General features: G+C 41.4%; 1 protein-coding gene across 3 annotated transcripts in view; it reads right to left on the bottom strand.

Annotated features, from left to right (window-relative positions):
* Positions 1 to 254: 254 nt before the first annotated feature.
* The window catches only part of RAVER2 (ribonucleoprotein, PTB binding 2), a 73,382-nt gene continuing 45,929 nt past the window's right edge, over positions 255 to 27,707 (bottom strand). For 2 of the 3 annotated variants that reach the window (XM_075936162.2, XM_075936163.2), the window contains exons 7-16: positions 18,230 to 18,334; positions 17,925 to 18,036; positions 15,925 to 16,098; positions 13,911 to 14,161; positions 12,341 to 12,452; positions 6,971 to 7,113; positions 6,260 to 6,349; positions 5,719 to 5,844; positions 4,536 to 4,596; positions 255 to 2,698 (exon numbers count right to left, since the gene is read on the bottom strand). In XM_075936162.2, the coding sequence (XP_075792277.2) occupies positions 2,679 to 2,698; positions 4,536 to 4,596; positions 5,719 to 5,844; positions 6,260 to 6,349; positions 6,971 to 7,113; positions 12,341 to 12,452; positions 13,911 to 14,161; positions 15,925 to 16,098; positions 17,925 to 18,036; positions 18,230 to 18,334 (1,194 nt within the window). In that variant the 3' untranslated portion in view covers positions 255 to 2,678. The remainder of the gene's footprint in view (positions 2,699 to 4,535; positions 4,597 to 5,718; positions 5,845 to 6,259; positions 6,350 to 6,970; positions 7,114 to 12,340; positions 12,453 to 13,910; positions 14,162 to 15,924; positions 16,099 to 17,924; positions 18,037 to 18,229; positions 18,335 to 27,707) is intronic. The other variant, XM_075936164.2, reaches the window with a different exon arrangement.

Genomic DNA, 27,707 nt, shown 5'->3' with positions numbered 1-27,707 from the left:
AGATCTTTCAGTTACATACACCAAAACAGATCTTTCAGTTGACTCAAGGGCACTGAAGTCACATTATGTAAACTTGGCAAGCTTTTATCGATGGGAGCTTATTCAAACTGGAACCCTTTTGTGTTTGAATTTAGACAATATTATCTCCCCAAACCTGGATTCTGAAAATTCTTAGAGGGCACATTGTGTTGGCAATAACTGATAAAATGTCTTTAAAGTATAAATGTAATTAACTGAACCCCAAACAGGCAGGATTAATTTTTACAGTATTATTTGTTTTTCTCTGTGTTACTTAAACTCAGCAGAATCTATATGCACTTTGTTACTCTTTATACAAATTAATAAAGATTTTTTCCCCCTTCATGTGTGTGTGAATTATAAATTACTCTGCAAAGCTGGTACTCTTTTAGGGAAGATAAAATTGAAACTTTGTAACAGCACATTACTGTAAAATGATCTGTTATCATGACTTCTACCGAGTGGAAGTAGGCTAGGGATGTTGTCCTTTCAGACACATTCCACTTCAATTTCAGCAGTAATTTATTTTGTTGAAAAGGATGATGTTCTTAAATATTGCAGATACAATAATTTTAACGAAGTACTGCAGATGAATTTGACACCACTCAATACATATATATGTATAATCTCAACAAAGTCAATAATTCTCATATCATGCTGTTTTGTCTTAAGGAAGGTGTGCAGAGCAGCTGGGTTTTCTAAAAAAGTTCTGCATCTGATTTGAAACATTTTAAACTTTAAAAATGACTTAAGATAACTTCAGAATTCTATAAAGAGATTACATTACATAGCTGCAGCATTATATCAATTACACTGCCATTGAAACTCAATTTTCCCATCTGTGAAATGAAAAAGGGATTGCAAGAAAGTTAATTCTCATGGTCAGTTGCAAGTATCTTATTTCATAATTTAACATCTTAACGAAAACATAGATTTCCACCTCTGAATATACAAAAGTTGTAGACAAAAATAGCATTTAAGGCAATTTGGTGATAGACTTGGAGCTGGTAAATCAGATTTAATATAAACAAAGACAGAGAAAAATAAAAGCTTTGACAAGGAATGAACCTCTCAGGCCAGTGCACAAATCTGGGAGGGGAAAAAAAACAAAGAAAAGCACTAGGCAAAGGCAAAAGACTACTTAATCTAGCACTCTATTTCATTTCTGGCTGACAGTTACCACTAGGAGAGGTAATTCCTTGGAGAAAATGACCCTCTGTATAAACAAATAAGAGAATGGGGCTTAGCAGGAAGTGGTGACAGGAGGAGTCGACAATGAAAAACTTCTGAAGGGAGAGGTTCAAAAGGGATGGACGTGTTTATTTATATATACACCTATGTATAAATAAGAAACCTAGCTGCTTCTATGCTATGCATATGTACCATACTCATAAATGCCAGTGACACTGAATGATCAGCGATTAGGCCTATCTAAAAAGACCTATTCCTGCAGTCAATGGGAATTGGGAACACTCAGAACTTTGGGTCTCAAAAGAGCTGTGGGGATGGCTGAAGCAAATTGTAAAAGTAAATTTGACACCTGGAGACCGCATGGATTAACAAAACCAATTGGGATAGGTGTTTTAGTACTAGGCAGCATTTTCTCCTCTACCTAAACAATCCAAAAATTAGAGAAAACAAAATTGGCTGTTTAATTTATAGCTTCTTTTTGATTGTATACTGCTCCACTTACAAAATGGTTGCATTTATTTTAGTTAGTTTTACTGTTGCTGCACTTTGAATTTTTGTCAGTAAGTAGAGGGTGGCTTTTGATTCTTAGGAGACTCACCCTAGTTCAAATCCAATGCTTAGCAAGAGCTAGTATTTTTCACAGATTAAAGAAGCAGATTAGGGCAGAAACAAATTCATTCACAAAGAGTAAAACTGTTTATAACAATGACCACCATCTCTTGAAAAAGAGTATCAATAGCTAAGATTACACTTTTGTTCCAACAAGCACCAATGTATTCTTGATCGATACTGGTAAGTTCACAATATAACAAACCATTTACTGAAACACTTGTTAATACTCTGTTAATACATCTGGTATCCAGTGTTTTTGGGAAATAATTTTTAAAATGTAAAGGCTGTAAATGCATCTGGCTCAATGCTGAAAAAGTTGCAACTGAAAAGCACATGCAGGGAGTTTTTTTTAAACTATAGTTAAGACTCAATCTCAACTTCCGCATCTAAGGAAGAAGTGAAAAGTTCCCCTTGCCACTATTTTCATTGCTTTTGACATCACCAAAGGAAACTTCTTTGCAAGCTTAAGATAAACATTGTCAATTTCAACAGTTTACACTAAGACAATATAATTAAGGGAGACACCTCTGTATTATTTAACAAAAAATTAGCCAAAAATGTCCAACTAGTTGTCTTTATTGCTACATTTATTTGGAAAATTTTGCCTGAATTGTTTCTTTTAGAAATTTGTCACCCTATATAAAGATGAAGTTAAGGCAGTAATAAACACTGAGGTACAAAAAAAAAAATCACCTGTTGGCTTTACTGAGATCCAATTAACAAAACCGGCCTTTAAACACTTTATTTTTTTTAGATAGGATTTTGCTTAATTTGATGCTGTGCCCTGAGAGTGCTGGTCAATATATTCAACTGAGCCAGCTTCCAAGGAAGAAGTGAAGTGTGAAGAACTTTGCTTTTCACTCTTTACTGGTACCACCTGTGCAAAAAAGAAAATAAGTAACAACCCTAACCAAGTGGCCAGAGAAAACAGCATTATTTATATTTTTAGAGTTTCAAACTGAAGATGGTGGCTTATGTTATAGGTGTGCTATAAACAGATGCACCTACACTGACTTTAGTTTCCTGTATCAATGGTCCAACTACAGGTCCAGCTAACTCAGTATCCTGTCTCTTGAATAAATAGTGCCAGATAATTGAGAAGGAATGAAGGGAACAGAGCAATGATGAGTTAACCCTCCCTTGTCCACCAGTTCCAATTTCTGGCAGTCAGAGGCTTCAGACCGCAGACCAGGATGGGCAAATATCAGCCAATGAGCCGGATGCGGTTTGCCAGGGTTAGTCCCAAGTGGACCAACAAAACTATATTTACCTGCACCTCTGCACCTATGGGCAATCACAGCTCCTGATGGCCTCGGATCGCTGTTCCCAGTCAATGGGAATTGTGGGAAGCAGTGTCCCAGTCTTCACTGCTTCCCGCAGCTTTTATTGGCTGGGAATGGGGATCCATAGCCAATGAGAACTGTGATCGTCTGTGGAGATTCAGATACATATAGTGGTGCTGGCTGCCAGGGGCTAATACTCAAAATCACCACTGTTTTACCCCCTGTCCCTGTCCCAGACCATGGGGTTGCGCATCCCTGACTGTCTTAGCTAATAGCAATTGCTTGTCTTCGCTAACTGCCTGTCTTCCATTCACTTATGAGTCTTTCTTTTTTTAACTCAATGTCCCCATATTCCTCATGGCTTAATATACAGGCATATGTAGCTACTGAGACACTTGAGAGTTTGAACCATTTTCAGAAAGTCCAGCTACATGTGCAGTGATACACTTGTTTGTGTGCGTTCACATAATTTTATTTTGGGCAACAGAGCCATCATCATCTAGTGCTGGGATTCAGGCAAGTGTATGAAAGGTTCATGGAAGTAGTTGCACTCAGTAGTTTAAACTAAATATTTTTTTTTTTAATATATAATTGGACAAATCTTGCTGCAATTACTGCACTATTCTCTGATACTTAATGTATTGTCACAGTACACTAACAGCTCCAAAAGTCATTTTAAAGAAAATATCTACAGCACTATTTAATTGTCTTCTGTCTTGGAAAGATGATTAAATTGAATTATTACTGCTATTTAAAATGTGATTTGAAGGTGTAGCTTTTCAGTCATGCTGAGACTTAGCTTTTTTACTGGGAAGGTAAGTTGCTTCTTCAAAGTGAACTGCTGGCAGAAATCTAGATACCTAACTCATGCCTGCAATGTGGTATTTTAATTAAAGATGCACAGAAGTATTCAGCTATGTCTACACTGTGTTCTTTTTCCAGAAAAAGATATGCAAATTGTGAGCCACAATTTGTGTACCACCTTCTTTTTTTGGACAGGTAGATTTGGCCTGTCTACACCTCCTCTTTCAGAAGATCCCTTATTCCTCATAAAATTAACACACCTGCTTTTTTTGGAAGCTGTTCCAAAAAAGCAGACACATTCCCTAGATATGCAGCAGAGTTTTTCCAGGAAATGGTATCCCGGAAAAACTCTGCAGTTTAGACATACCCTGTGAAATTCAACTACAGTGCAAATTACACTCACCAGAGGAAGGCCCCCTTACTGAAAATAAACCTCGAGCTACAAATATAATGGCAAACCCATCCCATCTTAACTTCAGAAGACCCTGCCAACTTAAAAAGTTCACTTCTGTCTGAAAAATTCTACCAACTATTGATTCAGAGAGAACACCCACATTCCTAAAACAAGCACATTACAGAAAGTAATTTATATTTTTTCAGTATGTATATTTAAGTAGCACTACATACATAGTTTCGCTGACTGACTTGGGGGAGTAACAGATTTTCCTGTTTGAGTGGGTCTTTCACGCTGCAAGAGGAGACAAAAAAACAGGAATATTTTGTAATATTACAGAGCACTCAATAATTGAAACTACTTTTTTTTTTTAAATTGACAAAAGTTTTCCTTTAGTGGTAATGAGACACAACTCAATGACAATGATGACCATACGATCCTCTCTTTCTTTACAGTAAAGAAAACAAGAATAAAGAAAACCTTTCCATGTATGAGAAGAATATACAGGATTTGTTGTGATGCTATATTACCCAAAGCCTTCCTTAGAAGATGTGTTCTATGTTATACATAAATGCCATTAGATACTTAGTATAGAAATTCTAATAGTTATCACTAAGAGCATTATCCTGATTTATTTTTACATACCACATCCTGAGCTGTGTGTGTGTGTCTGAAATTCTGGCTTGAAACATGATTTAAAGATGCTGGGAAAAAAGTAGTGCAGGGCTTGCATGTCGAAATAAAGAGCTTTCTTTATTTCAAGGGATGGAATCATCATCTAGTACCAGGATTCAGACAAGTATGAGTGCCCAGCACACTGTATATTTGTTTAGTCCATGCCAAGGAAATGATCCCCAAGTGCCTTCTATGGAATGTGGCATTAATACAAGCTTGGGAGCAAGTTGTCTAACATCAGCTCCATGTAGGAGTTTTCCTGCTTTAACTAGAAAACAGAATATTGAAGAGCAGCTCCCCCCCTCCCACTATTATAATTATCTGGATGGAACCTAATGACAAAGTTTCCAGTCCTATGTTTGGAAACTTAAAAATGAAATCTTATGCTATGCAAACAACACACAAAATACATAATCCATGGCCAGATTTGTTACAAGGTAATCTAAGATAGGGCTTGCTATACTAACACTACATCAGCATCTAGATTTGATCCTACACAAAGCTAGGGCTACCCTGAGACTTTCCCAAACAAGTTGTAAATGGAAAAGCTTTGGAATTAACTTGCTAGGAGCCACAAACTGGAATAAACCCGAACTTTACCAAACATTTTTGCAGGTGGCACAATATTAATTTAGATCTTCAAAAGTCCTATTTATCTTTTAGCCACTTGGTGGCAGCAAGGGACAAGATGTACAGTCACCTAAATCAAGATTCAGCAGTGTCTAAAATCACTCCTCTCACCTTGTTTATTGGAATCTGTGAAGTAAGCTGAAAGCTGCCTGGCTGATACGATCCCTGGGCTCCAGTGTAATACGAAGGCATAACCGGTAAATAAGTATTGTAGTCTGCATATGATATAACAGGTTCCTAAACGGAGAAGAGGATCCATGATAAACCAAAGGCCAAAACAAAATTATTTATTTTTAAGAAAATTACATTTACTTGACTACAGTAGCTATTAAGTGAACACAGATGGAACTAACTAGAGTCCAAGTTTCTAAGAAACTTGATAATTTCTTGTTCACATATCTTGAGCTATGGCTGCAAAGGGTGCGCATTTGTAATGCACCCCTGTTGTATTTTACAGCATCTGGTGAAAACTTTAGGTTACAGAACCTAGGTACAGGAAAACTTAGGGAATGCCAAAGACTGTGTTTGGGACAACACCATTTTGCCCACCCAATCTGGTTCTTTCTGTTTACTGTAGTGTCGAAACATATGTAGCATCCTAATGCTAAAGGAGAAGAGGAGACAATGGAGATGTGAAGGAAAATCATTTTACCTGAGAAGCTTCATTTACGCATTCACCTATTCTTGCTTGAGTAGTATTGTATGACTGTACATAATGCTGATGCCACTGCTGGACAGCCTCCTATAAATGAAAAAAAATCTTCACTTCATCTGCTTACTAAGGTACTTTTACTTCATAGCAATTTCCCATGACCTGCACAGGGCCCTAGATTTAATTAAAAATAAAGCTCACACATTTAAAACCAATAATAAACATTCAAGAGAACACTTAAAATATGTTTTAAGTGGTTTTGTGACAGATGTCAGAGTAACCACACTAAAATCTACTCACCCAGAAGATACATAGTAATTACATTGCTGAACCTCAACTAGTATGGCATATGTTTGTGATGCCCACTACACATTAAGAAACTTGATTTATTGGTTTGGATTTATTTTTTTACAGCATGTGAAAAGACTTCATTCTCCACTTGTCCTCTAAATTGACACCAGGATCCGAGTGAGAATATCCTGTTTCCTAATGTTATAAAAAGTGGTCTAAATGCACTATCATTTATAGTACCATTGAGTCAAGTAACCACCTTCTTCACAGATGTCTTGGGATATCTTTATCACAGGCCCTAGTCCAAGAACACAATCACCACATGGAACTCTGGTGTAACCAGTTATCTGGAAGTAATAAAGCAATAAAAATATGCCAACCCCCCCATTACAGGAAGGAGAGTACTATTCGCTAACATACCGGTGTGTAATCCCCATACTGTTGAGAATAATTAAAATAGTTTTCCATTACATGTTGCGTTGTTCCCTGAGAGACTGCAGCATCCGCCATGTTGCTTGAAAGCCCCATCTGCTGCTGAGTACTAGCTGCTTTGCTGCCAACTGCTGCTCAAAACAAAATTAATACATTCAGTTTTCATATGCTGTGGAACCAGTAAGGGCCACACACTGATCTTGGACACATTTGTGTCAACCCAGAATAGTGTGTCAGAACTGAATTTTTTATTCTTCCTTGAGGGCTTGCTCATATCTATTCCAATTAGGTGTCCATGTGTTGTGTACATGGCTGCCGGAAAGTTTTACCTTAGCTGCTACCCTTTGGATTCGCTGTGGAGCCCCTTGGCGTGGTGCCTGTGTGATGCCTATATATATGACCCTGCCGACCCAACCGCCCCTCAGTTCCTGCTTACCACTAGAGACGGCTGTTGGAACTGTGGCTCTCTTGCAATGGCAAGTGCCACACATCCCTAGCATTTAGCGTTTGTTTCATAAAAATTATTGGTTAGCAGTTAGTTAGCATGTATAGCAGCAGAGCTTTCCCTTCTTGCCTGTGTTCCCTCCGGAACCTGGGGCATGCTAAGGTCCCATGGATTCAAACCCTGCAGCTCTTGCTTGAGTTGAAGCATGCCAAGCGCCTCAACTTATTTGGTCTGAAGGTTCACTCTACAGGGGGACTGCTACTCTAGATAGCGAACCAACAGGCCCCTTTATGGGGCTTTCCTCTGAGCTGTTATCATTTCTGGGACTCTTTGCTGAAGTTGAAGTACTTGCTGCTCCAGGAATCTTGAGATGAGTTTGTTGCCCTGGGCCAGGATGGTAAAATATTTTCCCAAACCTGCCTCCAGGCTTCTCTGGAAGCTGGAGACTCAGCAGCATGGGTTATCTCCTCTGGCATGGCCATGCGCCAGGCTGTCTGGCTCCAACTATCAGGCCTTCCTCCTGAGGTCCAACAAACCCTGCAGGACCAGCCCTTTGATGGGGTGGGGCCTTTTTACAAAGCAAACCAACTCAACTCAAGATTTGTACACCATGAAGTCCCTGGGTATGCAGACACCCTCTATGCACCATAAGGCCTTTAAACCACAGTCCTTGGAAAGGCCCTTCCATCCTCATCCCCGGACTGATTTCTTGCATCGGTGGTCTTGATATCCCCATTGCAAGCTGTCCAGGCATTGCTCTGCGAAAAACCAGGGACAGCACAAGCCCTCCTCGGGTTCTAAGTAGGCCTTTTGAAGGTACGTCTGTGAACAGAGTACTGAATCTAACAGATCCTTATCCCTTCCTGGATCGACTTTCCTGTTTCCACTCAGCCTGGGCCAGCATCACCTCAGACCACTGGGTCCTTTGGACAGTGGAAATGGACTGTTCTATCCTATTCTACTTTCTCCCACCATCTGGGAACCCTCTCATGAGCAACTCCTCCTTCAGGAGGTGCACAAGCTCCTGAAACTTGGGGCTTCAGCCCTCAGGGGCAGGAGTTTTTGTTCCTGCTACTTCCTTCCCGAGGCAAAGGGAGGGTCCTCCAGTCCATCCTGACCCTCAGAGAATTCAACAAGTTTATAGCCACCCACAAATTTTGGATGGTTTCCTTGAGCTCCATTTTCACTTTCCTGAATTTGGAGGTTTGGTATTCTGCCCTCAACTTAAAGGATGCCTACTTCCATGTAGAAATCAAACTATCACATAGGTGCTACCTCCATTTTTCTGGCAAGCAACAACCATTTTCAGTTTACTGCCCTTTCCTTTGGGCTTACTAAATGCATTGCAGTGGTGGCAGTCTTCCTCAGGCACCATGTAGTTCAAGTCTACCCCAACCAGGACAACTGGCTCTTACAGGGCCATTCCTACCAACAGCTGGAGATGCATGTTGCCTTCACTTAGGCTACTCTGCAAAGACTGAGCCTGCTCTTCAACCCTGACAAGTCAACTCTTGTGCCCATGCAAAGGATTGAGTTCCATCAAGGTATCAACTTTTCTGCTAGAATGACTCATGGTGCTAATCCAGCTGTTGTAGTCACTTGCTGACTTTCTGGTTACTGCAGCCAGGACATGTCTCAAGCTCACGAGAGACATGGTAGCATGTACATATGTAGTTCTGTTTACCAGACTCCGCATGTGATCTCTCCAGACTTGGCTTGCGTTAACGTATCAACCAGGACATGACAGCATCAATGTAGTCGTCATGGTGCCTTGCCACATGATTCACACTCTCCAGTGGTGGCTGGATCCTTGTGATGATCGCCAGTCCATTTCACGCTCCACAACCAGTCTCTCTTATTACAGATGCTTCTGCTTTGGGTTGGGGCACTCACCTCTGGGACCTCATCACCCAAGCTATGTGACCGATGGATGAACTGTCACTCCATATCGTCTGCAAGCTCTCAGCCCTCTAGCTTTTCTACCATAACTTCTGGGGTGGTGTGTGGTGGTCATAACAGACAATATGAAGCCCATCATCCCCTCTGCGGGAATTGCGCATAGCCCATTCTATTCACCTTGAGGTGTTGTACCTCCTGGAGGTCCAGAGCCAGCTGGTGGATCACCTCAGCTGCTGCTTCTTTGCTCATGAATGGTTGATCCATCTAGACATCCTCCACACCATTTTCCAGAAGTGGGGGGTTCCCCAGCTCGACCTCTTCACCACTAGGGCTAAGTGGAAGTGCTTTCACTTCTGCTTATTTTGAAACCTCAGTCTGGGGTTCATAGCAGATGTGTTGTTGATCACCTGGCATACTGGCCTGATGTATACCTTTCCCCTGTTCCTGTTGGTTCATAAGGTGCTCCTGAAGCTCCACGGAGATAGGATGAATGTTAACCTGATGGCTCCTGATGGCTCCAGCATGGGCCTCTCAGCACTGATACCCCACTCTCTTGGAGCTGTCAGTACAACCACCCATCCCACTTCCACACCGGGCAGAACATTTTTCTCCCAAAGCTTATGGGAACAAAGACCTCCCTTGATATGAGGTGCACACCCCAGACCTCATTTTGCAGGACTACGGGTTTCTTTGCCACCTAGACCTCTGCTCCCTTCACCTCACGAAATGGCAAATTTGTGTTTAAACCCAGTCAAGCTGGCCTGCTTGGAACAGGTCTGACAAGTCCTCCTTAGTAGCAGAAAGCCCTCTACCAGGCACACATACTTGGCCAAATGGAAGCATTTCTCATATTGGTGTCTGCGGCATAACCTGGATCCTTTGATTACCTCCATTCCTCGGCTACTGTAGTAGTTGGTGTCCCTGAAGCAGCAAGGCTTAGCAACTTCATCACTTAAGATGCACCTGGCGGCCATGTTGGCTTTTCAACCAAGGGAGGTGAGTCATTCTGTCTTCTCGAGCCCCTTGGTAGGGTTCTTCCTCAAGGGTATGGACAGACTTCACCTTCCAGCTTGGTGCCCTGTCCTTGCTTAGGACCTCAACCTGGTCCTCTCAGAGCTCATGGGTCCTTCCTTTGAGCCCCTGGCCACACGCTCCCTGCTTTACCGTCTCCCTGATGTCAGAACCCCTGTACACCATCTTTCATAAGTACAACGTCCAGAATCACCCTAATCCAGCTTTTTTTCTGAAAGTGGTTTCCAGCTTTTTCCTTCCATGTTATACCCTAAGCACCACAAGAGCTTATGGCAACATCATTTGTATTCCCTTGATGTGAGGCACACACTCGCCTTCTACATCGACCGGACCTAGCTCTTCCACAAGTCCTTGCAGCTGTTCACGGCAGTGGAAGATTGTGTAAAGAGATTACTTCTATCATTGCCATGCATCTCTTCCTGGATCAAGGCATGTATCTGTGCATGTTATGATCTGGCCAATGTCTCTCCACCACCTCCCACAGTGCATTCCATGCAAGCGCAAGTCGGTGGTGTTTCTGGCTCATGTACCACTCCAGGAAATCTGCAGAGCAGCAACTTGGTCTTTGGTACATACCCACACACCACACTATGCCATCGTGTAACAATCCTAACCGAAAGCGGCCTTCAGTCAGCCACGCTCTGACTCTGACCCATTCTCCTGGGCAAGGCTTGTGAATCATCCAACTGGAATAGATATGAGAAAGCACTTGCAGAAAAAAAATGTTACTTATCTTTGTAACTATTTTTTGCTCATATTTATTCAATGCCCACCCTCCTTCCCCAGTGTCAGAGTAGTTGGCAAAAGGAACTGAGGGGCAGTTGGGTTGGCAGGGTCATATTTAGTGCATCACACTGGCACCACTAGGGGGTTCCACAGTTGACCCCACAGGTAGCAGCTAGGGTAAAACTTTCCGGAAGCCGTGCACATGATGCATTCACACCTGATTGGAATAGATATGAGCAACACATGTTGAAGAACAAGAATTACAAAGTTGAGTAAAAGCGACAAGGAGTCCTGTGGCACCTTATAGACTAACAGATGTATTGGAGCATAAGCTTTCGTGGGCAAAGACCCACTTAGTCAGATGCACAAAAGCTTATGCTCCAATATATCTGTTAGTCTATAAGGTGCCACAGGACTCCTTGTCACTTTTGCAGATTCAGACTAACACGACTACCCCTCTGAAAGTTGAGTAACTATTTCCTCCAGACTTACACATTTAACACATTACACATTTAAACTGCCATCAAAATCTAGTCCAAAATATAAAAGGTCTTACATTTGATGAGGCCATCAGGGTTCTGTTAGCCCTGTGAGACATTTTGTTTACCATCGCCCATGTGCAGGATTGCCAAATTCTGCTGAGCTTCGTCTGCATAGGGTTTTTTTTCCCTACCAGTATAGTCAAGTAACATGCATATAAAGCAAGGGCACATGAAGTGAGGTGCATGCTGATGGCACACAATCTTGACTGAGAGAGCCATACAGGCCCTTTGCATCCCATCAAAGTGTTGCTATGGTTCAGTTGGCGCACACAGTTAATTCTAGGTGTGTAAGTGCAGCTAGAAAAACTACTCTGTCCCAGAAGAGTTGGTTACAACAATCTTGCAGCCCACTGAGATTGAGGAGGGCCACTATGTGGCCCACTCACTAGTTTAGGTTGCCCATTGCCTTTCTAGAATATACATGAATTTTGGCAAATATGATAATTCTGAACATTTGTATTAGGATTACTGCAGTACAGAATATTTCTTTAGAGATAAATACTCATATAAACTGTATTGTTCAACTAGAAAATTATGAGAGTTGATTATATCAATTTACTTTTGTATTGAGTTCAAGTTCTTTGAAAGAGAGAATCCAAGGATTTATTAATGACAGATGCTCTGATTGTTTAGTAAGCAGAGAAACAACTGAACCACACTCTGCTCCAGAAAGCTTTAAATTGAATCACAAGCTGTTAGACAAACGTTGCTTACCCGAAAGACACACACCACGTAACACGCTTGCCAAATTCAAGTAGGGATTGGTACTAAGACGGATTTCTTTTGGTGGTTCCCCCAGGAGCGAGATCTGTTTTTTTGAGGGAATCTGTAACAATGTTATATACTGTCATTCATTCCATTCTCCAGCTATCACACAAGTCACAAGTAAAACCAAAGCAACAACATGTGCTTGTCTCTACATGCCTTTAAGAATGTGCAGATTTCATAGGTCTTGCAGCACAGGTCTTAAAATTGACACCAAAAAGCTGAATAGAAATGCTCAGATTTTAGATATTTTTTCTTGCCAGTCAGATTGTCAGCCAAGAAGGGATGGGGAAGGAGGGAAATTGCAAACTAAGTTTACCCGAGTATATTTAGAACCCCACGGAAAGCCATCAGATTAAAAAAGCTAACAGTAAGCATGTGACAGAAGACTAGCATCAACTCAAGTCTGGCAAACCAAGGATTGATGAACTCTGACTTAGAAAGGTAGAATTTTCTGTGATATACTAATGTAAAATGCCATTCTGTGCTAGCAGTGCTTGTTAAAGGTGAAACTACTTAGAAGTTTGGGCTCCTGGAACTGTGGTGGACTGAGTCTATTGTTCTAGTTTTTGCCTCTCTGTGGTGCTATGGGGTCCTTAACAGGGGCAAGCTGTTTATAGAGGAGAGCAAGAGGTGTAGAGCCCAAAGGCCACCTTATGTATGTGGTATGGCCACGCTGCATTGGATATGAGCACCTTGCCTAAGTCTGCAGGGCTAGCAGGGCTCTCACTAGCATGCTATACAATAGTTGTGAAATGTGGCAGCTCAAGACCAGTGGGGGAAGAGAGAAAGAACAGCATCTACACAGTTATTCCGAACATGCTAAGGAGCACTCTGCTAGCCTGAAAATGTAGAACTATGTACAGAATGCAGCCAAAGCCACTGCTGAGATACTAGTAATCAGAAAACAAAGAAAACTTACATCAAAACATAATAATCTAAGAGATTTCTATAAAAATCAAATATGTTTTGACATAAATACATGTACAGAACCCAGTTAGTGGCTGGGAATCTCTAATGGTTTTTAATAGAGCATTCCAATTTTTTCTTTTGCATCCACAAGCTTTGAAAGAATAAATACTAAACCTGACCTGTGTTTTAAGAGGATGCAGACTAGAAACAATCATACACATACACTGGGGCATCCTGAACCAGAGGCACTGTTCTAGTTTACAGACAGTGAATTTCAACAAGAGTTCAATTTTTAACTCTTAAAAAGGGCATGTCCTGCAGCTAATTTAATCATTACATATAAAGTGGCATGTACAAGAAGACAAATGCTACTGTATTAATTGCTTTGTTAATTCATTTTGACAGTCAAAAGACATTAATATTTCCTTCCCGTAATTCATAACTGAAATGACCTTACAATGATTTATAAAATCATTCTATGATTCAGCAAATATTACAGCGGAGATACTGCAAAAAGCAACTGCAGTTAACTTGTAACTTGAAGAACAACAACAATAAAGGGGGCTGGGAATATGGAAATGCAAAATCTATGTCTAGTTTTTCTTACCCTTGCACTTGTATCAGTGCTTTTTGGTTGACTTGGCTGTTGGGGATGTCCTGTGTGCAAGCCTCCGGCAGTAAAATTTGTTAAGCTCTGAAGATGAGCCTGTGACCCTGAGCCAGCTCCTTCTGTTGATTGTTTATCTTCAGTATTATTTTGCCCTGGCACAGCTTGTCCAGCAAAGGGTTGATTTGGAAAGACTGGCAACATGCCCATCCCTGTTGCTGCCATTGTTTGATTTGGAGTCACATTAGGTGCTGCAGTCAACCATAAATGGAGAAACATTTCTGTTAGACAAGAGTTATCAGAACATTTTGTTTGTGGTTTTTATTAAGTGACGAGAAAAACACTGAGAAGTCTATTTCAGAATTGTCATGGAAGAGATGATACTGGTGGTCAGAAATATTGCAGTAATAAAAACCTGGAGTTTAATTTACAACTAAAACTAGAAAAGAAAACTGTAACTATATTTAATGCTATTTTTAATTTAAACAGCTGCTATGCTAATAAGTGAAACCGACCAGGGTCAGATTCCTTTCTGTTGCCTGAGACTTAAGAAAGTTATGAACAGCAGCAGCAGATGCACCTGAGTGATTTGTCTGTGAGCTCAGGAAAACAACACATTAGTTCACATTAGGAAGATTTTCTTCACAACCAAAAGGGCTAGAAATTCTTTTTATTAAATGAAGGTTCAAATTCTGCAGAAATTGGTGGCCTATATCTTACTGCTCACCTGGGAAACTCTTCTTACCAGCAGTAAGAGCATTATTCAAACCTTGTTCAGGAATATTGTAAAATGAGGTAACTGTGTCTGAAATTATTTATTTAACAAGACTTGAGTGGGACTGATAGTAGTCCCAAAAAAGTGGGAGGAAAATAAAGTTATACTAATCAGAGACCTCTCAGACAGCTCTAAGGCATCTCTATGTGAAGTAATTTGCAACCAAAAGTCACATTCATTAACACTTAGACATGAAACCTCTAATGTTTAATAGAGTGAGTACAAACAAATCGTAGCGCTCCTCAACTAGAGGGATTTATTCACCTTGGAATAACGAATCTAAAAACTCAGACCCTAATTTTAAAAAACAGTTCCAAAAATAGGTAATATCTGTAAAAATAGAGTTCAGGTTGAACCTTTTTAGTCTAGCACCTTTAGGACATGACTAGTGCCAAACCAGATAATTTGTCAAATCACGGTACTTCAATATTGTCTAGTAGCATTACGAACACTTCCACTGCTTACTGGGCTCTTAGAAGACATTTAGAGGTAAATCAGAGCTAAATAATAGCACAGTACACCGGGAGCCAGTACTTGTAGCTGTAAACAAACTTTATAGGACCACGGGAATGAACATCCGGCTAACTAAAATCATATTGGACCATGGATGTTGTCAGACCACAGAGTGCCAGGCTAGAGAGGTTCAACCTGTATTAGTATTCTGAAAATATTCAAACAATTCCAGAATGTATTCTGCTCTATGAGAATGGCAAGAGAGAAGATACTGGTTTAAGCAAGAAATTCTGCAGAAATTTTTGTGAATCATCAATCTGATGAAATACCAAGGGGGTTTGCAGGCTAACTACCATTCACCTGGCACATAAAAATCTATGAAATGAGAAACCCTTTGTGCCAAACCCCAAAGAAAGATGGTGGAGAGACGCACAAGTATAAGAACCCTGAATGCACCAGAGGGCACAGGATAGTTTCTTTGAAATATATAGAAATAATTCATGAAAGAATTCCTACCAAATAGTCCACTTAGAGCTCAAACATTTAAGAGCTGCCATCTGGATTCATGTCATTCCCTTGTCAAATGTTGGAACCAGGAGGGAGGGAAGATGCTATGGCAAGATTGATCTTAGATGCACATAGCAATTTACAAGTGTTTCCTTAAGAGGCCTGTGCTTCTTGCTCATGTGTTATGAAAGGGGCATTTCAGGCACAAGCCATGTTTTACCACGTTCAGACAGAAACAATGAAGACAAGCAGGCTCAAGATTCCCCAACTGCCACTCACCTACAATTCTATGAAACTGATTGTGTGGAACTTGCCCATCTGCTCCCAATGGAGAATTCCTGCTCAATTTTTTCATCATCCGGGAATAGGGCAGATGTTTGGTTATCCTTCTCCTTCTATTGACTAGCTGTTGAGAAGTCCCGGGGTGCACGCACAACACTTCAGGGGGAACACCTGTGGTACAGCACATTGCACAAAAGGATTACAAAATCAGATTGCTACCAAGGCCTGAATGTGCAGTTACACATAAGAAACATTATGCACAAGCAATACAGAACAAATCCAACAGCCAGTCCTTCAGGTTACCTCAGCATACACTCCGTCTGAAGCCTTTTAGAAAAAATGGAGATATACCAACTTTGCACTGCAATCACCTCAGCTCTCAAGAGAGGTTGGCGTTATGCCAGTCTATATATTTCTGCAGGAGAGACTCTTCCTATAAACATCTACGTGCCTCAGAGTGTGGAATTAGAGATTTAGTAGCTGTCACAGCCTTTTGAATAAGGACTGAAACACACTGCAGAGTAGCATCACATAGCAATGTGCTTAAAGCACACACCTACAAAAAAATAAAGTGAACCACAGCTGGCACTTCTCACCGGAGACGAAGGCGCTAACCCCATTGTCCTGGCCGAATTCAAATATTTATGTTCTGTGTATCTACCTGCTCCCTGCAGTTCTACTTGGCTTGGTCATTTATCTTCATGTCTTGTCACAAACTGTTGCTTAATGTGTAAGACATGTATTCAGTTCCACCTTGCGTGGTCATATTTGAGAGTGAATAAAGTGACTTCTATGTCAAATTTCTATATCTGATAAATTTAAAATAAAAAAATCACACTTTTCTGAACAATTTACCTCTGAGTTACAATATACAGAATAACAAAGATTAGAGAAGAAAGTATTTCTATTTTGTTTAGTTTGTGCATTCAGAACATAAATTTTTGTACAATCAGTTTTGTCGTCTTTCTTGCATAGTCAGTCATTGTCCTCAGTTGTTTGGAAGGGTCTTTCACACAGTAACATGTAGAACACAAGAAAACATGATAAAAATACAAAAATTGGCAAAGGAACTCGGGCAGGCATAGTACATGACACTAATTTAAATTCTTTCTTTTAAATTAATTCAATTGATTTCAAATTGAGAGAATCTCTCCAGAGCCTGTAAAGTGGCCTATAAAATGCTCTGTGTGACCCTATTTGGTCATGAAAATAAAACGATCATGTAAAAATAATTCCATGATTTTAGAGGCTGCTGTTCAAAATTTGGCTTGCCTGAGGAAAAGATTATTCCTAGCATAAAGGGGTTAATCAGCAAGTATGTTATATTTAGCCTCTCCTTGGAATATGTGTCCTGTTCCCGCTTACATTTTTTCTATTTTGCTCACTCTTGACTCTTCAGTTATATCCTTGTTTGATTTAAATGATAAACTTTGTAATCGGCTTGAATTAGCAACAAGATGTACGCAACTGTGTGTGTGGGGAGGGGGATATGTGATACCCTGTTAATTATTGGGAATTTGTTTGGATTTTGATGTTTAAGCCACAAAAAGACAGTGGTCTTATGGAGATTTAGATACTGAAATGGATGCCTGGCAAATACAGACCAGGGAAAACAAAAATATGGGAAGCTTCTGGAAGAGAAGGCAATGAAGTCAAGATGTTTGGGCCTGAATTCTCATTAATTCTCATCTATGCATGCTTTAGAAGCTAAATGGACACATACCCTATGTTTCCACTTCTGTTTTTTTTCCATAAAAGTTTGCCCACGGGAAAGTCTCTGACTTTGTGCCAGGTAGTGAAAGCAGCCAATGCAAATTGACCAATTCAGCAATAGTCAACAGATTTCTTTTGTTCAATGCTCTTGTATTGCACATTTCAGGGTACAGTGGCTTCCTTATAGTATAAGGTTAACATTATTGATTATCACTTTTGCAAAAAAAGTGAGTCAACTGCAAATTTTTAAAAACGGATACAGTATGCAATAAAATGTAATTTACATGTATGAACTTCTCCATGGTTCCCCATGTCTGCACTCAATGATGGTACTGGCCCCGTTCCCAATACCGTCTGAAGTAACATTGGTAGAGGCTCTCCAAGTAAACCAGGTTTCTATAAAGAAGAACAAGAAGTACTGTAAATGACTTAAGCCATCTTTCCTTAGCTATTCCATAGACTTTCAAATATAGGAAACCTTTTCTATCTATGCTAGATGGTTAAAGTTTTAACAGGCTAAGAATGTCCTGTTTTAGAAAATAGTTAATGAAAGACAGACAGATAACTGAAATTAAAATGATGAACTTACATTGTTAGTTTGAACATTTTCAATTTTCATTAGTTGCTTCTGTGCCAGTTGTAGATGGGAGAGATTCTGCAGCAGTAAATTAGATGTATTGCCCAGAACCGAATTCTGTCAAATTGACACCACATGCATTAGTTGAAGAATACAAAAAAATGATAACTTTGGCACAAGATTTCTAACTGATGTGATATAGGCCAGATACTTTACAATTAACTTATGAATAAACACAACCAAGGAAAACCATTTTCCATATTTATGTTTCTCTGACTCAGTGACTTCCCTTCCACAAAACCAAATCCTGACTTCATTTGCAATCAAAGCTTCCAGAAGATTCCGAATTCCTTCTATCCTTCCTTTTCTCTAGGTTGATTTTCTGGAAAACAAGGGTAGTTTATTGTATTGTGCTTTACAATGTTTTTATTTCTTACATTTTATTAGGTTACGTTGGGATAGCTAGGGGGCTATTATATGCTGCTTTACAGTCTCTAACCATTAATGCTACCTACACAGAGCGGCACTAGACCCTGAACATTCATAACATGTCTAATTATTTAGGCTATGTTCACATTGTGGTTCGTAATGGTTTTTGAAATGGTTTTCATGCACCGTTACACTAAAAGACTGTTGAAATAACAGTCACTTAACAAACCTATTCTATGTTTTTTTGGCTTGCATGATGGTTTAAAAAGAAATGCTTGTCCACGTCAGAGCCTTCAAACCATGCTATAATTTGTGCTAACTACATGAATGCTTGAAAACGTTTAGTCAGACATCACTCTGCACTGGCAGAAGTTCTTGAACATGGTTTGCCACCTAAAACATATGTTTGCTCCAAGTCTCAAAACCCTTTTTCTATAGAACTTGGTCACTTAAAGAATACACTCTGTAGTGTAAGAACAGAATATGGAATAAAGATTATTCACTGTGTGATCACAGTCTTGCTCCCTTTTCGAAAGACTCTATGCTGGACAGACACCCACTAAGGATTGAAAACTGAAGAAGCAGCTGAGCACAGCAAGTAGGGCTTTGCATGCTTTATGGCTGTCATAAGTCTGCCTCAAAAATGTTTCCATATATTTATAGCCAGTATGGTTTGTGTCCCAGTGTGGCAGAGTTGCAGATTCTTATAGGAACTGAACTCAGCACACCTAGTATACAGACATTTATGTCACAGTACAGTCCTTTGTATTTTGGAAATTATTGACAATATCAATACACAAAACAAGGGATCTCTTAAAACCTGCAATGTAGACCGTAGACTCAAAACCCAAATTCTGCAAAACAAACGGGCCAAATCTGGATTAACTGCATCGGGTTTGTTTACTGAGTCCATGCAACTACCCTAAGCATCTCAAGTAGCAATGACCAGCGGTCATCTGTTGTTGCCGGTATCTGCATTTTTTATCATTTTATTTGAATATATTGAGTTACATCAAAAAGAAAAAGTACTGTTCAAATGACACTTTTAGGAACACAAAAAAGTCAAATTTTGTTTGTCTGAATCTTCAAAACAGACTGTCTGGATTAATCCTAGGGAGGAGGATCTATTAAACAAACCATTCAGTTAACATATAACTCTAAATGTTTAAAATATGTTATGTTGGCACATGTCTATCATTAAGAACTACCAAGAGTAGCGAAGTTAAAAAAAGTGTTTAGTGATTCATCTAAACCAGGCATGTCCAAAGTCCGGCCCGCGGGTCAATTGCGGCCCGTGTTCCGGTTTAATACGGCCCCACAGGTAATTTGGCAATATCTATCTTTTATGGCCCCCAACGAATCCATATGTATTGAGATGAATACATTGTAAAATCTCAGTTAATGTCAGTTGGTCTAAATCAGTTATAAATATATTTGGACACAACATGTATACTTGGTGTTATGTTCCTGTTCATATTTTTTGAACTTAAAAGTTGACAGACAACCTTTATTACCAATAATATGTAATGTACTTTACAATGTTCCTGACATATATTTCAGCTTTCTGGATTTTTTTTCATTTGGCCTTCAGATATGAAAGGCAGAGTGATTTAACACCTGTTTAGATTTGTCATCCATGTGACGAAATGAAAAGTATGCCGTTTGCAATAAACTTTGCATAAAATATTTAATTTGCTTTTAATTTTAATGGTTCAAAGAATGTCAGGCAAAATGGTCGGCCCTCACGCATGTTCACTTCATCAAATCTGGCCCTTTTTGAAAAAAGTTTGGACACTCCTGATCTAAACAGTTCAAATTCTCATCTGTTATATCCTCCTATTTATCTATAACGTAATTATTCCATAAGCAATATATTAGCATCATCATATTTTTAAAAGTGTTTATTCTCAATGTATCATTTAACAAAACCTTGCACCTTCAATTCCATGCAGTAAAAATAATGTGCACAGAATGGAATATAGAGATAGGCTGAACTAGTGCTCTTTTGTCACACCAACAAAAAGCTAGAGAGTAACATAGCTTTTTTTCCCAGTACATCAAAACAACGAATTCCAAAAAAGAAATAGTGACCAGAATCTCCGGCATTGAAGAGTACTCCAGAAAGATAGAATATGGACACAGAAGGGCCAATGAAAGGAACTTAGCTAATTAAATTATGGTCAGTAAATTCAGCTTACTAGGCCAGATTTAGTGACTAATTAAAAGCAGGCGCTTTCATGAAATAATATTAAACACGTGAGTATCCAAAGTGACAGCACGGACTTGTTTGGCTGTAGCAGACTTAAACCAAAGAGCAGTGGATCATCATTAATCACACTGCAACTATGTACAACATGCCTCATTCCAGCTGTAATTAAAAAGCATTCATGTTGCCTTCCAAGGAAGATCAAAATGTACAAGACCATAGAAAGAGCAGTAGTAACTAAATATATCAGAGGAAAATGTCATATATCTAGTTTAGAAACAGAAGCAAATAACCTCTGTGTTCAATTACCTTTACACTATATGGCACACGTATTTCATTTTATGGTGCACTGCAGATCTAAACAACATAGCCAACATTTTAAAAGAAGTTTAAAAAAATGATGAATAGTTCTTAAAGTTTTTTCAGTTAGGGTATGTCTAAACTACATTCTATTTTCGAAAGAGGATATGCAAATTCTGCAGGAATTTGCATATCTTCTTTCGATCTCATTTTTGAAAGCAGAGTCTGGATGCGTTTTTTTCGGGAAAAAACCCTTTTTCCAAAAAAAAAGCATAACCCCTCCCTCAACGTCCACTACTTTCCCTTTCGAAAGATCCACTTTTGAAAGTGAGATCGGAAATATGCAAATCCCGTGGAATTTGCTTATCCTTTTTCAAAAACAGAACGTAGTCTAGACATAGCCTTACAGACTAACACAGCTACTCGTCTGAAACATTTGAAAAGAATAAATGCATATAGACAACTCATAACAAAAAAATGAGAGAAAGCAAAATCTCTTTACTATGAAGAAAACCTTGTCTATTTTAATTCAGTGTCTTAGATATGGCTATACAGATATTTAAAATGTAGTAGAAATAGATACTAATTTTTTTTTATTTTGATTAGGAATTTCAAAAGTACAGATTAAAGTAAGGCACAAAAGTCTAATTTAACTCAATGGGCTTAGATAGAGCTTCCGAACTTCTCTAAGTACCCCTGAAAACCTCACCCATATTTTTCCTAAGGGTAGAATTCACCCTTTGGCAGAATTCACACTGTGGAAACCCCTACAGTAGTCCTTATGTGGAAAGCAGAAGTGGAAACAGGATGGCCTGTTGACTCAATAGATTGGTGGGGAAGTGATACTGATTCATTCCAAATCTCCTTACAAGACACCCCTATGAAAAGGAGGTTACTCACCTTGGCTGTAATTGATGTTCTTCGAGATGAGCATCCCTGGGGGTGCTCCATAGCAGGTGTCGGTGCATCCCAGCACCGCAGAGCGGATTCTTCTTAGCAGTGCATTGGGGTCATGCATGCGCGGCAACTTTCCCTTCAGTTGCTTCTCTATCTGGAACCCAGCTTGGTGGAAAATATTTTTTTTCCAAAGTAGAGGTGAGGAAGGGAGGGTTAGTGGAGTACCCCCAGGGCCACTCATCTTGAAGAACGTGAATTACAGCCAAGATTAATAACCGCCTCTTCTTTGAAATAGACATCCCTGGGGCTGTTCCAGAGCAGGTGACTGCAAAGCAATTTGTCTTATGGAGATAGGGACTTTGGATCAGAAAGGTAAGCTGTCATTAGTGCAGTCTTGTAGGGTGAAGAGGGCCGGTAAAAAGTGCATAGTGCTGGTGAAAGTTTGTTCTGATGTCCATGTAGCAGCAGCACATTATGTGGAGCGATTGGACTAGCTCACACATCCTCAGGAACCTAACAGGAAGCAGGGAAGTGATGGCTGAGGCAGAGTTGAGGTACACCCAATGAACTGTATTGACTGAGTTGGTGTAAGGACTAACTTGCTCTCACTGATTAGGAGTCTCAGTGATTGGAAGCACTGTTGTACCAGATGGGCGCAGCAATAGGTTCTGTCTCAACTTCTTGCCTTGATAAGGCAATTGTCAAGGTATGGATAAATGGTAATGCCCTATTATCTGAGGTGGGCCGTAACCACTAACATCTTGGAGAAAACCTTTAATGCTGTGGAAAGTCCAAAGGGTAACACCGTATATTGATAGTGTTGCATATCTGTCAGCCAACGGTCGGTGTCCTTTTGTTTTAGTGCATACATAGAATAGAGCTCTTTAAAGATTAAGCTGTCATTTGGTACCATTATTTCTATTTTCTATCTTTATTTTCTTTGTAACAATTTTTTGAGATCTATATTTGCTAGCAGTTAAGAAATAGAGCAATAGCCATTGTAACCATATGATTTATAAGCTTCCTTAATAAACCTGTAACTGTTTAAGCTTCAACCTGACTCCTTCAGTTGCTGTGACAGAACCAAGCACAATTTAAAAGAACTTCAGCCGGTCATAAGGGACAGGTATAGGAAGAGCTTGAGCGTTTGGATTGTGTCACTCCCAGGTGACAGATCCGTTGGGGCATCGCTCAGTCTTCCCTAGACTGACCGCTGCGAAGGGATCCTGTATCCTACCAGCTAAAATCTGAGATGTAATAAGCTCTTCTTATTAATTCGGGGCATCTGTCAGCCTGTTGGCTGCCCTCTGCGACAGGACCCCGGTCCTAGCAGTAAAGGCATGGATGTTAAACTTTCGGGGCGGCCTTCAGCCTCTTAGGCTGCCCGCTGCGACGGGACCTTGTATCTTAGCAGTTAAAGACTTGGGTGTCACACACACACACACACACACTACCCTGACTGTTGGCTGACAGAATCTAGGGTGAAACGGATAAATAGTCTATGAGTAGGTCGAATGGACACATGGAAGTATGCATGAATGGACACATAAAAATATGTAGGTCGAGAGACAAAAACCAGTCACCAAACTCCAGAGAGGGAATAATGGTGGACAATGTAACTATTTTGAACTCTTGCCTCTTTACAAATTTGTTCAGGGCTCTCAAATCAAGAATTGGGCACCAGCCCCTGATTTTTTTCTGGGTAAGGCAGTAATGAGAATAAAATCTGGTCTTCTGAAATGCTGGGGGAACAGGTTCTATAGCACCCAATTGTAACAGATGATCTACTTCTTGTTGTAATATAGTCTTGTGAGAGGCGTCCCTGAAGAGGGACGGGGTGGGTGTGTGGGTTAGGGGGATGGACAGGAATGGGATGGTGTATCTGAATGAAATTGTCTATAGCACCCATTTCTCAGATATAACGTTGCGTCATTTGTCATAAAATGGCAAAAAAAAGGGGTAAGTGAAAGGTTTCCTAGTATTTGGGAGCTCTGGAGAAGGTAAGATGGTTTTCAATTTCTCGACAGATGCCTCAAATTTGCTTATTGGGCTGAGGCAGATGGTTAGAAGCAGTGCCCTGATTGTGTCTACACAGCTGCATTGATGGTATGGTGGATGGTCTTGTCTTTGGTATTGGTATGTGGATTGCAGGTATCTTAGACTCTGGTGTGGTTGGTATCTGCACTGCCTTCTCTTTGTTGCAGGTATCTGAATGCCAAGGGAGCATAATATGGCCTAGGAGTCTTTCATGGAATGGAAGACCTCGCTGGCTTTCAATGAAAAGAGCTTTTTGCCCTCATACGGTAGATCTCCCACGGACAATTGGATTTTGCAAGGAAAAGTGGAGGAATTGAACCACAAGGCCTGTCTCATGATGTTGTTCTTGTGGCCGTGGCTACTACGACTAGGGCAGCTTGAAGGGCTGTCCTTGATATTGCCTGGCCCTCTGCTCTAAACTGCATCCTTTTCATCTCTTGTATATTGTCAACAAAGGCGTTGAACTTTGCATAACTGTTGAAGTAATATTTACTGAGGAGCACTGCGTGATTGGCCATTCTTATTTGTAATGTGGCTGAGGTGTACACCTTTTTGCTGAGCATGTCAAGTCTTTTATTATCCCTGTCAAATGATGTGGAACAGTTTTGCTGTTGTTTGTTTCTTTGCTGAGCCATGTCAACTATCAAGGAGTTTGGTGGCGAATGAGTAAATAAAAACTCCGACTCCTTTGGTGGGACATAATACTTGCCTTTGTGCAGATGGGAGAGATCGAGGCAGGGGTTTTCCAAAGGATTTTGGCAGGTTCCATGATGGCTGAGTTAATAGGAAAGGCAATTTTTGAAGACGGCATAGCCTGCAGGATGTTTGTAAGCTTGTGTTGTGTGTCCTGCACTTCCTCCATTGCAATGTTTAGTTCAGCTGCAACTCTCTTAAAAAGTTACTAGAAAGAGGTGAAGTCTTCAGTGGTTGCCAAGGGTGGTGGCATGAGTACCTCACCTGTCACAGATGGTGAGTTTGTGTCTAATAATGCACCCGGACCTAAACTGGTGGACTACTGCTCATCGATTTCATTCTGTTCCCTCTGTATTAGAGGGGATTTGGATAGGGAAAAGAACGGTTACTTACCTGTAACTGTTGTTCTTCGAGATGTGTTGCTCATGTCCATTCGAAGTAGGTGTGTGCACCGCGTCTTCCGGAGCGTTTTCCCTAGCGGTACCCGCAGCGCCGGCAGGGTGCCCTCTGGAGTGGCGCCGCCATGGCAGGGCATAAGTACCCCTGCCGGCGCTGCCCCACCTCAGTTCCTTCTTGCCGGATATTCCGACAAAGGGGAGGTAGGGTGGGAGTCGAATGGACATGAGCAACACATCTCGAAGAACAACAGTTACAGGTAAGTAACCGTTCTTTTCTTCTTCGAGTGGTTGCTCATGTCCATTCGAAGTAGGTGACTACCAAGCTAACCCCAAGGAGGAGGGGTCGGAACAGTCATAGCACCAGAGTCATAAAGGAAGGTGAACAATAAACAGATTTATTTGAACAATAAACAGTGACAAGTCACCAACCCAGAACAGGACAACCAGATCTATATATTTACATATTTACATCACAGATTCAAGGACTGCGGAGCCCACCCTTGCATCCTCCCATGGCCTGTTGAGGTAGCGCATAATGTGTTGTAAACGTGTGAAGGGAAGACCAGGTGGCTGCCCTGCAAATTTCTGTGATCGGTACCTGGGCACCAAAGGCCACCGAGGATGCCTGCGCCCTGGTGGAGTGTGCCTTCACCTTGGGTGGGGTTTTATCAGCCAGGTGGTAGCATTCTGTGATGCATTGCACCACCCATCTTGATAGCCTCTGCGTGGAAATAGGCGACCCTTTGACCCTGTCCCCAAAAGCAATAAACAACTGTTGTGATTTACGGAACGGCCTGGTCCTATCAATGTAGAACGCCAGCACCCGCTTAGCGTCCAAGGAGTGCAGCGCCCGCTCCTTAGAGGAGGCATGGGGCTTTGGGAAAAACACCGGGAGATAAATCTCCTGGGACAGGTGGAATGGTGATACTACCTTCGGAAGGAAGGCTGGATGAGGCCGTAGTTGTTACTGGAAAAGACAAGGAAGGGCGGGTCTATAGTTAACGCCCTTAGTTCCGACACCCTTCGAGCCGATGTAATGGCCACCTTCAATGAAAGGTGCAGCAGGGAACACGTGGCCAGTGGTTCAAAGGGAGGTAGCATAAGTCTGTGGAGGACCATGTTAAGGTCCCAGATGGGAAGCGGGGCCCTCACCAAGGGGTACAGCTTTTCCAAGCCAGTAAGAAACCGTTTAACCACTGGGTTAGAAAAAAGGGAGACTCCTGCTGTACCAACATGGAAGGCAGAGAGAGATGCCACAGGGACTTTGATAGAAGAGAAAGATAGGCCACTAGACCGAAGCTGGAAAAGGTAGTCAAGAATAGTTGGGATAGAAGCCGAGGACGGGTGCACTCCTCTCCAGGACACCCAAGACAAGAAGCGCCGCCACTTGGCTGCATACGACCATCTAGTAGAGGGTTTCCTACTACTGAGGATAACCATCTGAACCTGTCGGGAACATTCCCTTTCCGGTTGGTTCAACCACGGATAAACCATGCCGTTAGATGGAGAGACTGGAGATCCGGGTGAACCATGACCCCCTCGCCCCAGGGTTGAGTTAGCAGATCCCAGACTGGAGGGAGTGCTATTGGGTCCTGGACAAGCATGTCCACCAGGATGGGGAACCAGAATTGTCTGGGCCACCTGGAGGTTATGAGGATGATCGAGGACCGAAACGTCCTCGCCCTGGTCAATACCCTGGAGATGAGGGCGAACGGGGGAAAAGCATAGAGAATGCCCTCTGGCCACACAGTTGTCAGGGCATCCCCCCGAGAATATTTCCCCAGCTGGGAACAGTAGTTTCTGCATTTGGCATTGCTTGCCGAGGCGAACAGGTCTAGGCGGGGATAACCCCATCTGCGGAAAACCTGGCGGAGAACAGAGTCCTTGAGGGTCCACTCGTGGGCTCCAAAGGATCTGCTCAGCGTGTCCTCTAACAGGTTTTTGCACCCCGGAGGTATTCCGCTTGAGATGTGATGTCATGCATGACACACAAATGCCAAAGTTGTAGGGCCTCTTTGCAGACGGGAGGTGAACGCGCTCCACCCTGCTTATTGAGGTAAAAGACAGCCACTGTGTTGTCCATACGAACCAGGATCGAGCGGTGGGTGAGCCTTGGCAGGAAGGCTTCGCAGGCTCGCCTCACTGCCCGCAATTCCCAGACATTTATGTGTAGGGCTCTCTCAGAGGGGGACCAAAGGCCCTGAGTTCTTTGTCGCCCCAGGTGCGCTCCCCAGCCCAGGTCGGACGCATCAGTGACCAGCGTCAGGGAGGGGGGAGGGGTATTGAACGGGACCTCACTGCGAACCACAGGTTCCTGGGTCCACCATAGGAGGGAGTCCAGAATTACTTTGGGCACTGTAATTATCGAGTCCCAAAGACCCCTGGACTGGTTGAAGGCCTTCGCCAACCACGCCTGCATGGGTCTCATCTGCAACCTGGCATAGAGGACCGTGTACGTACACGCCGCCATATGGCCCAGGAGCCTGGAGCAGACCCGAGGGGTCGTTATAGGGGACTGAGTTAGCCCCGA

The sequence above is a fragment of the Pelodiscus sinensis genome, chromosome 9, assembly GCF_052426305.1.
Source record: "Pelodiscus sinensis isolate ZL-2025 chromosome 9, ASM5242630v1, whole genome shotgun sequence".
Classification (NCBI taxonomy): domain Eukaryota; kingdom Metazoa; phylum Chordata; order Testudines; family Trionychidae; genus Pelodiscus; species Pelodiscus sinensis.
This window is presented reverse-complemented; position numbering and strand designations above follow the sequence as displayed.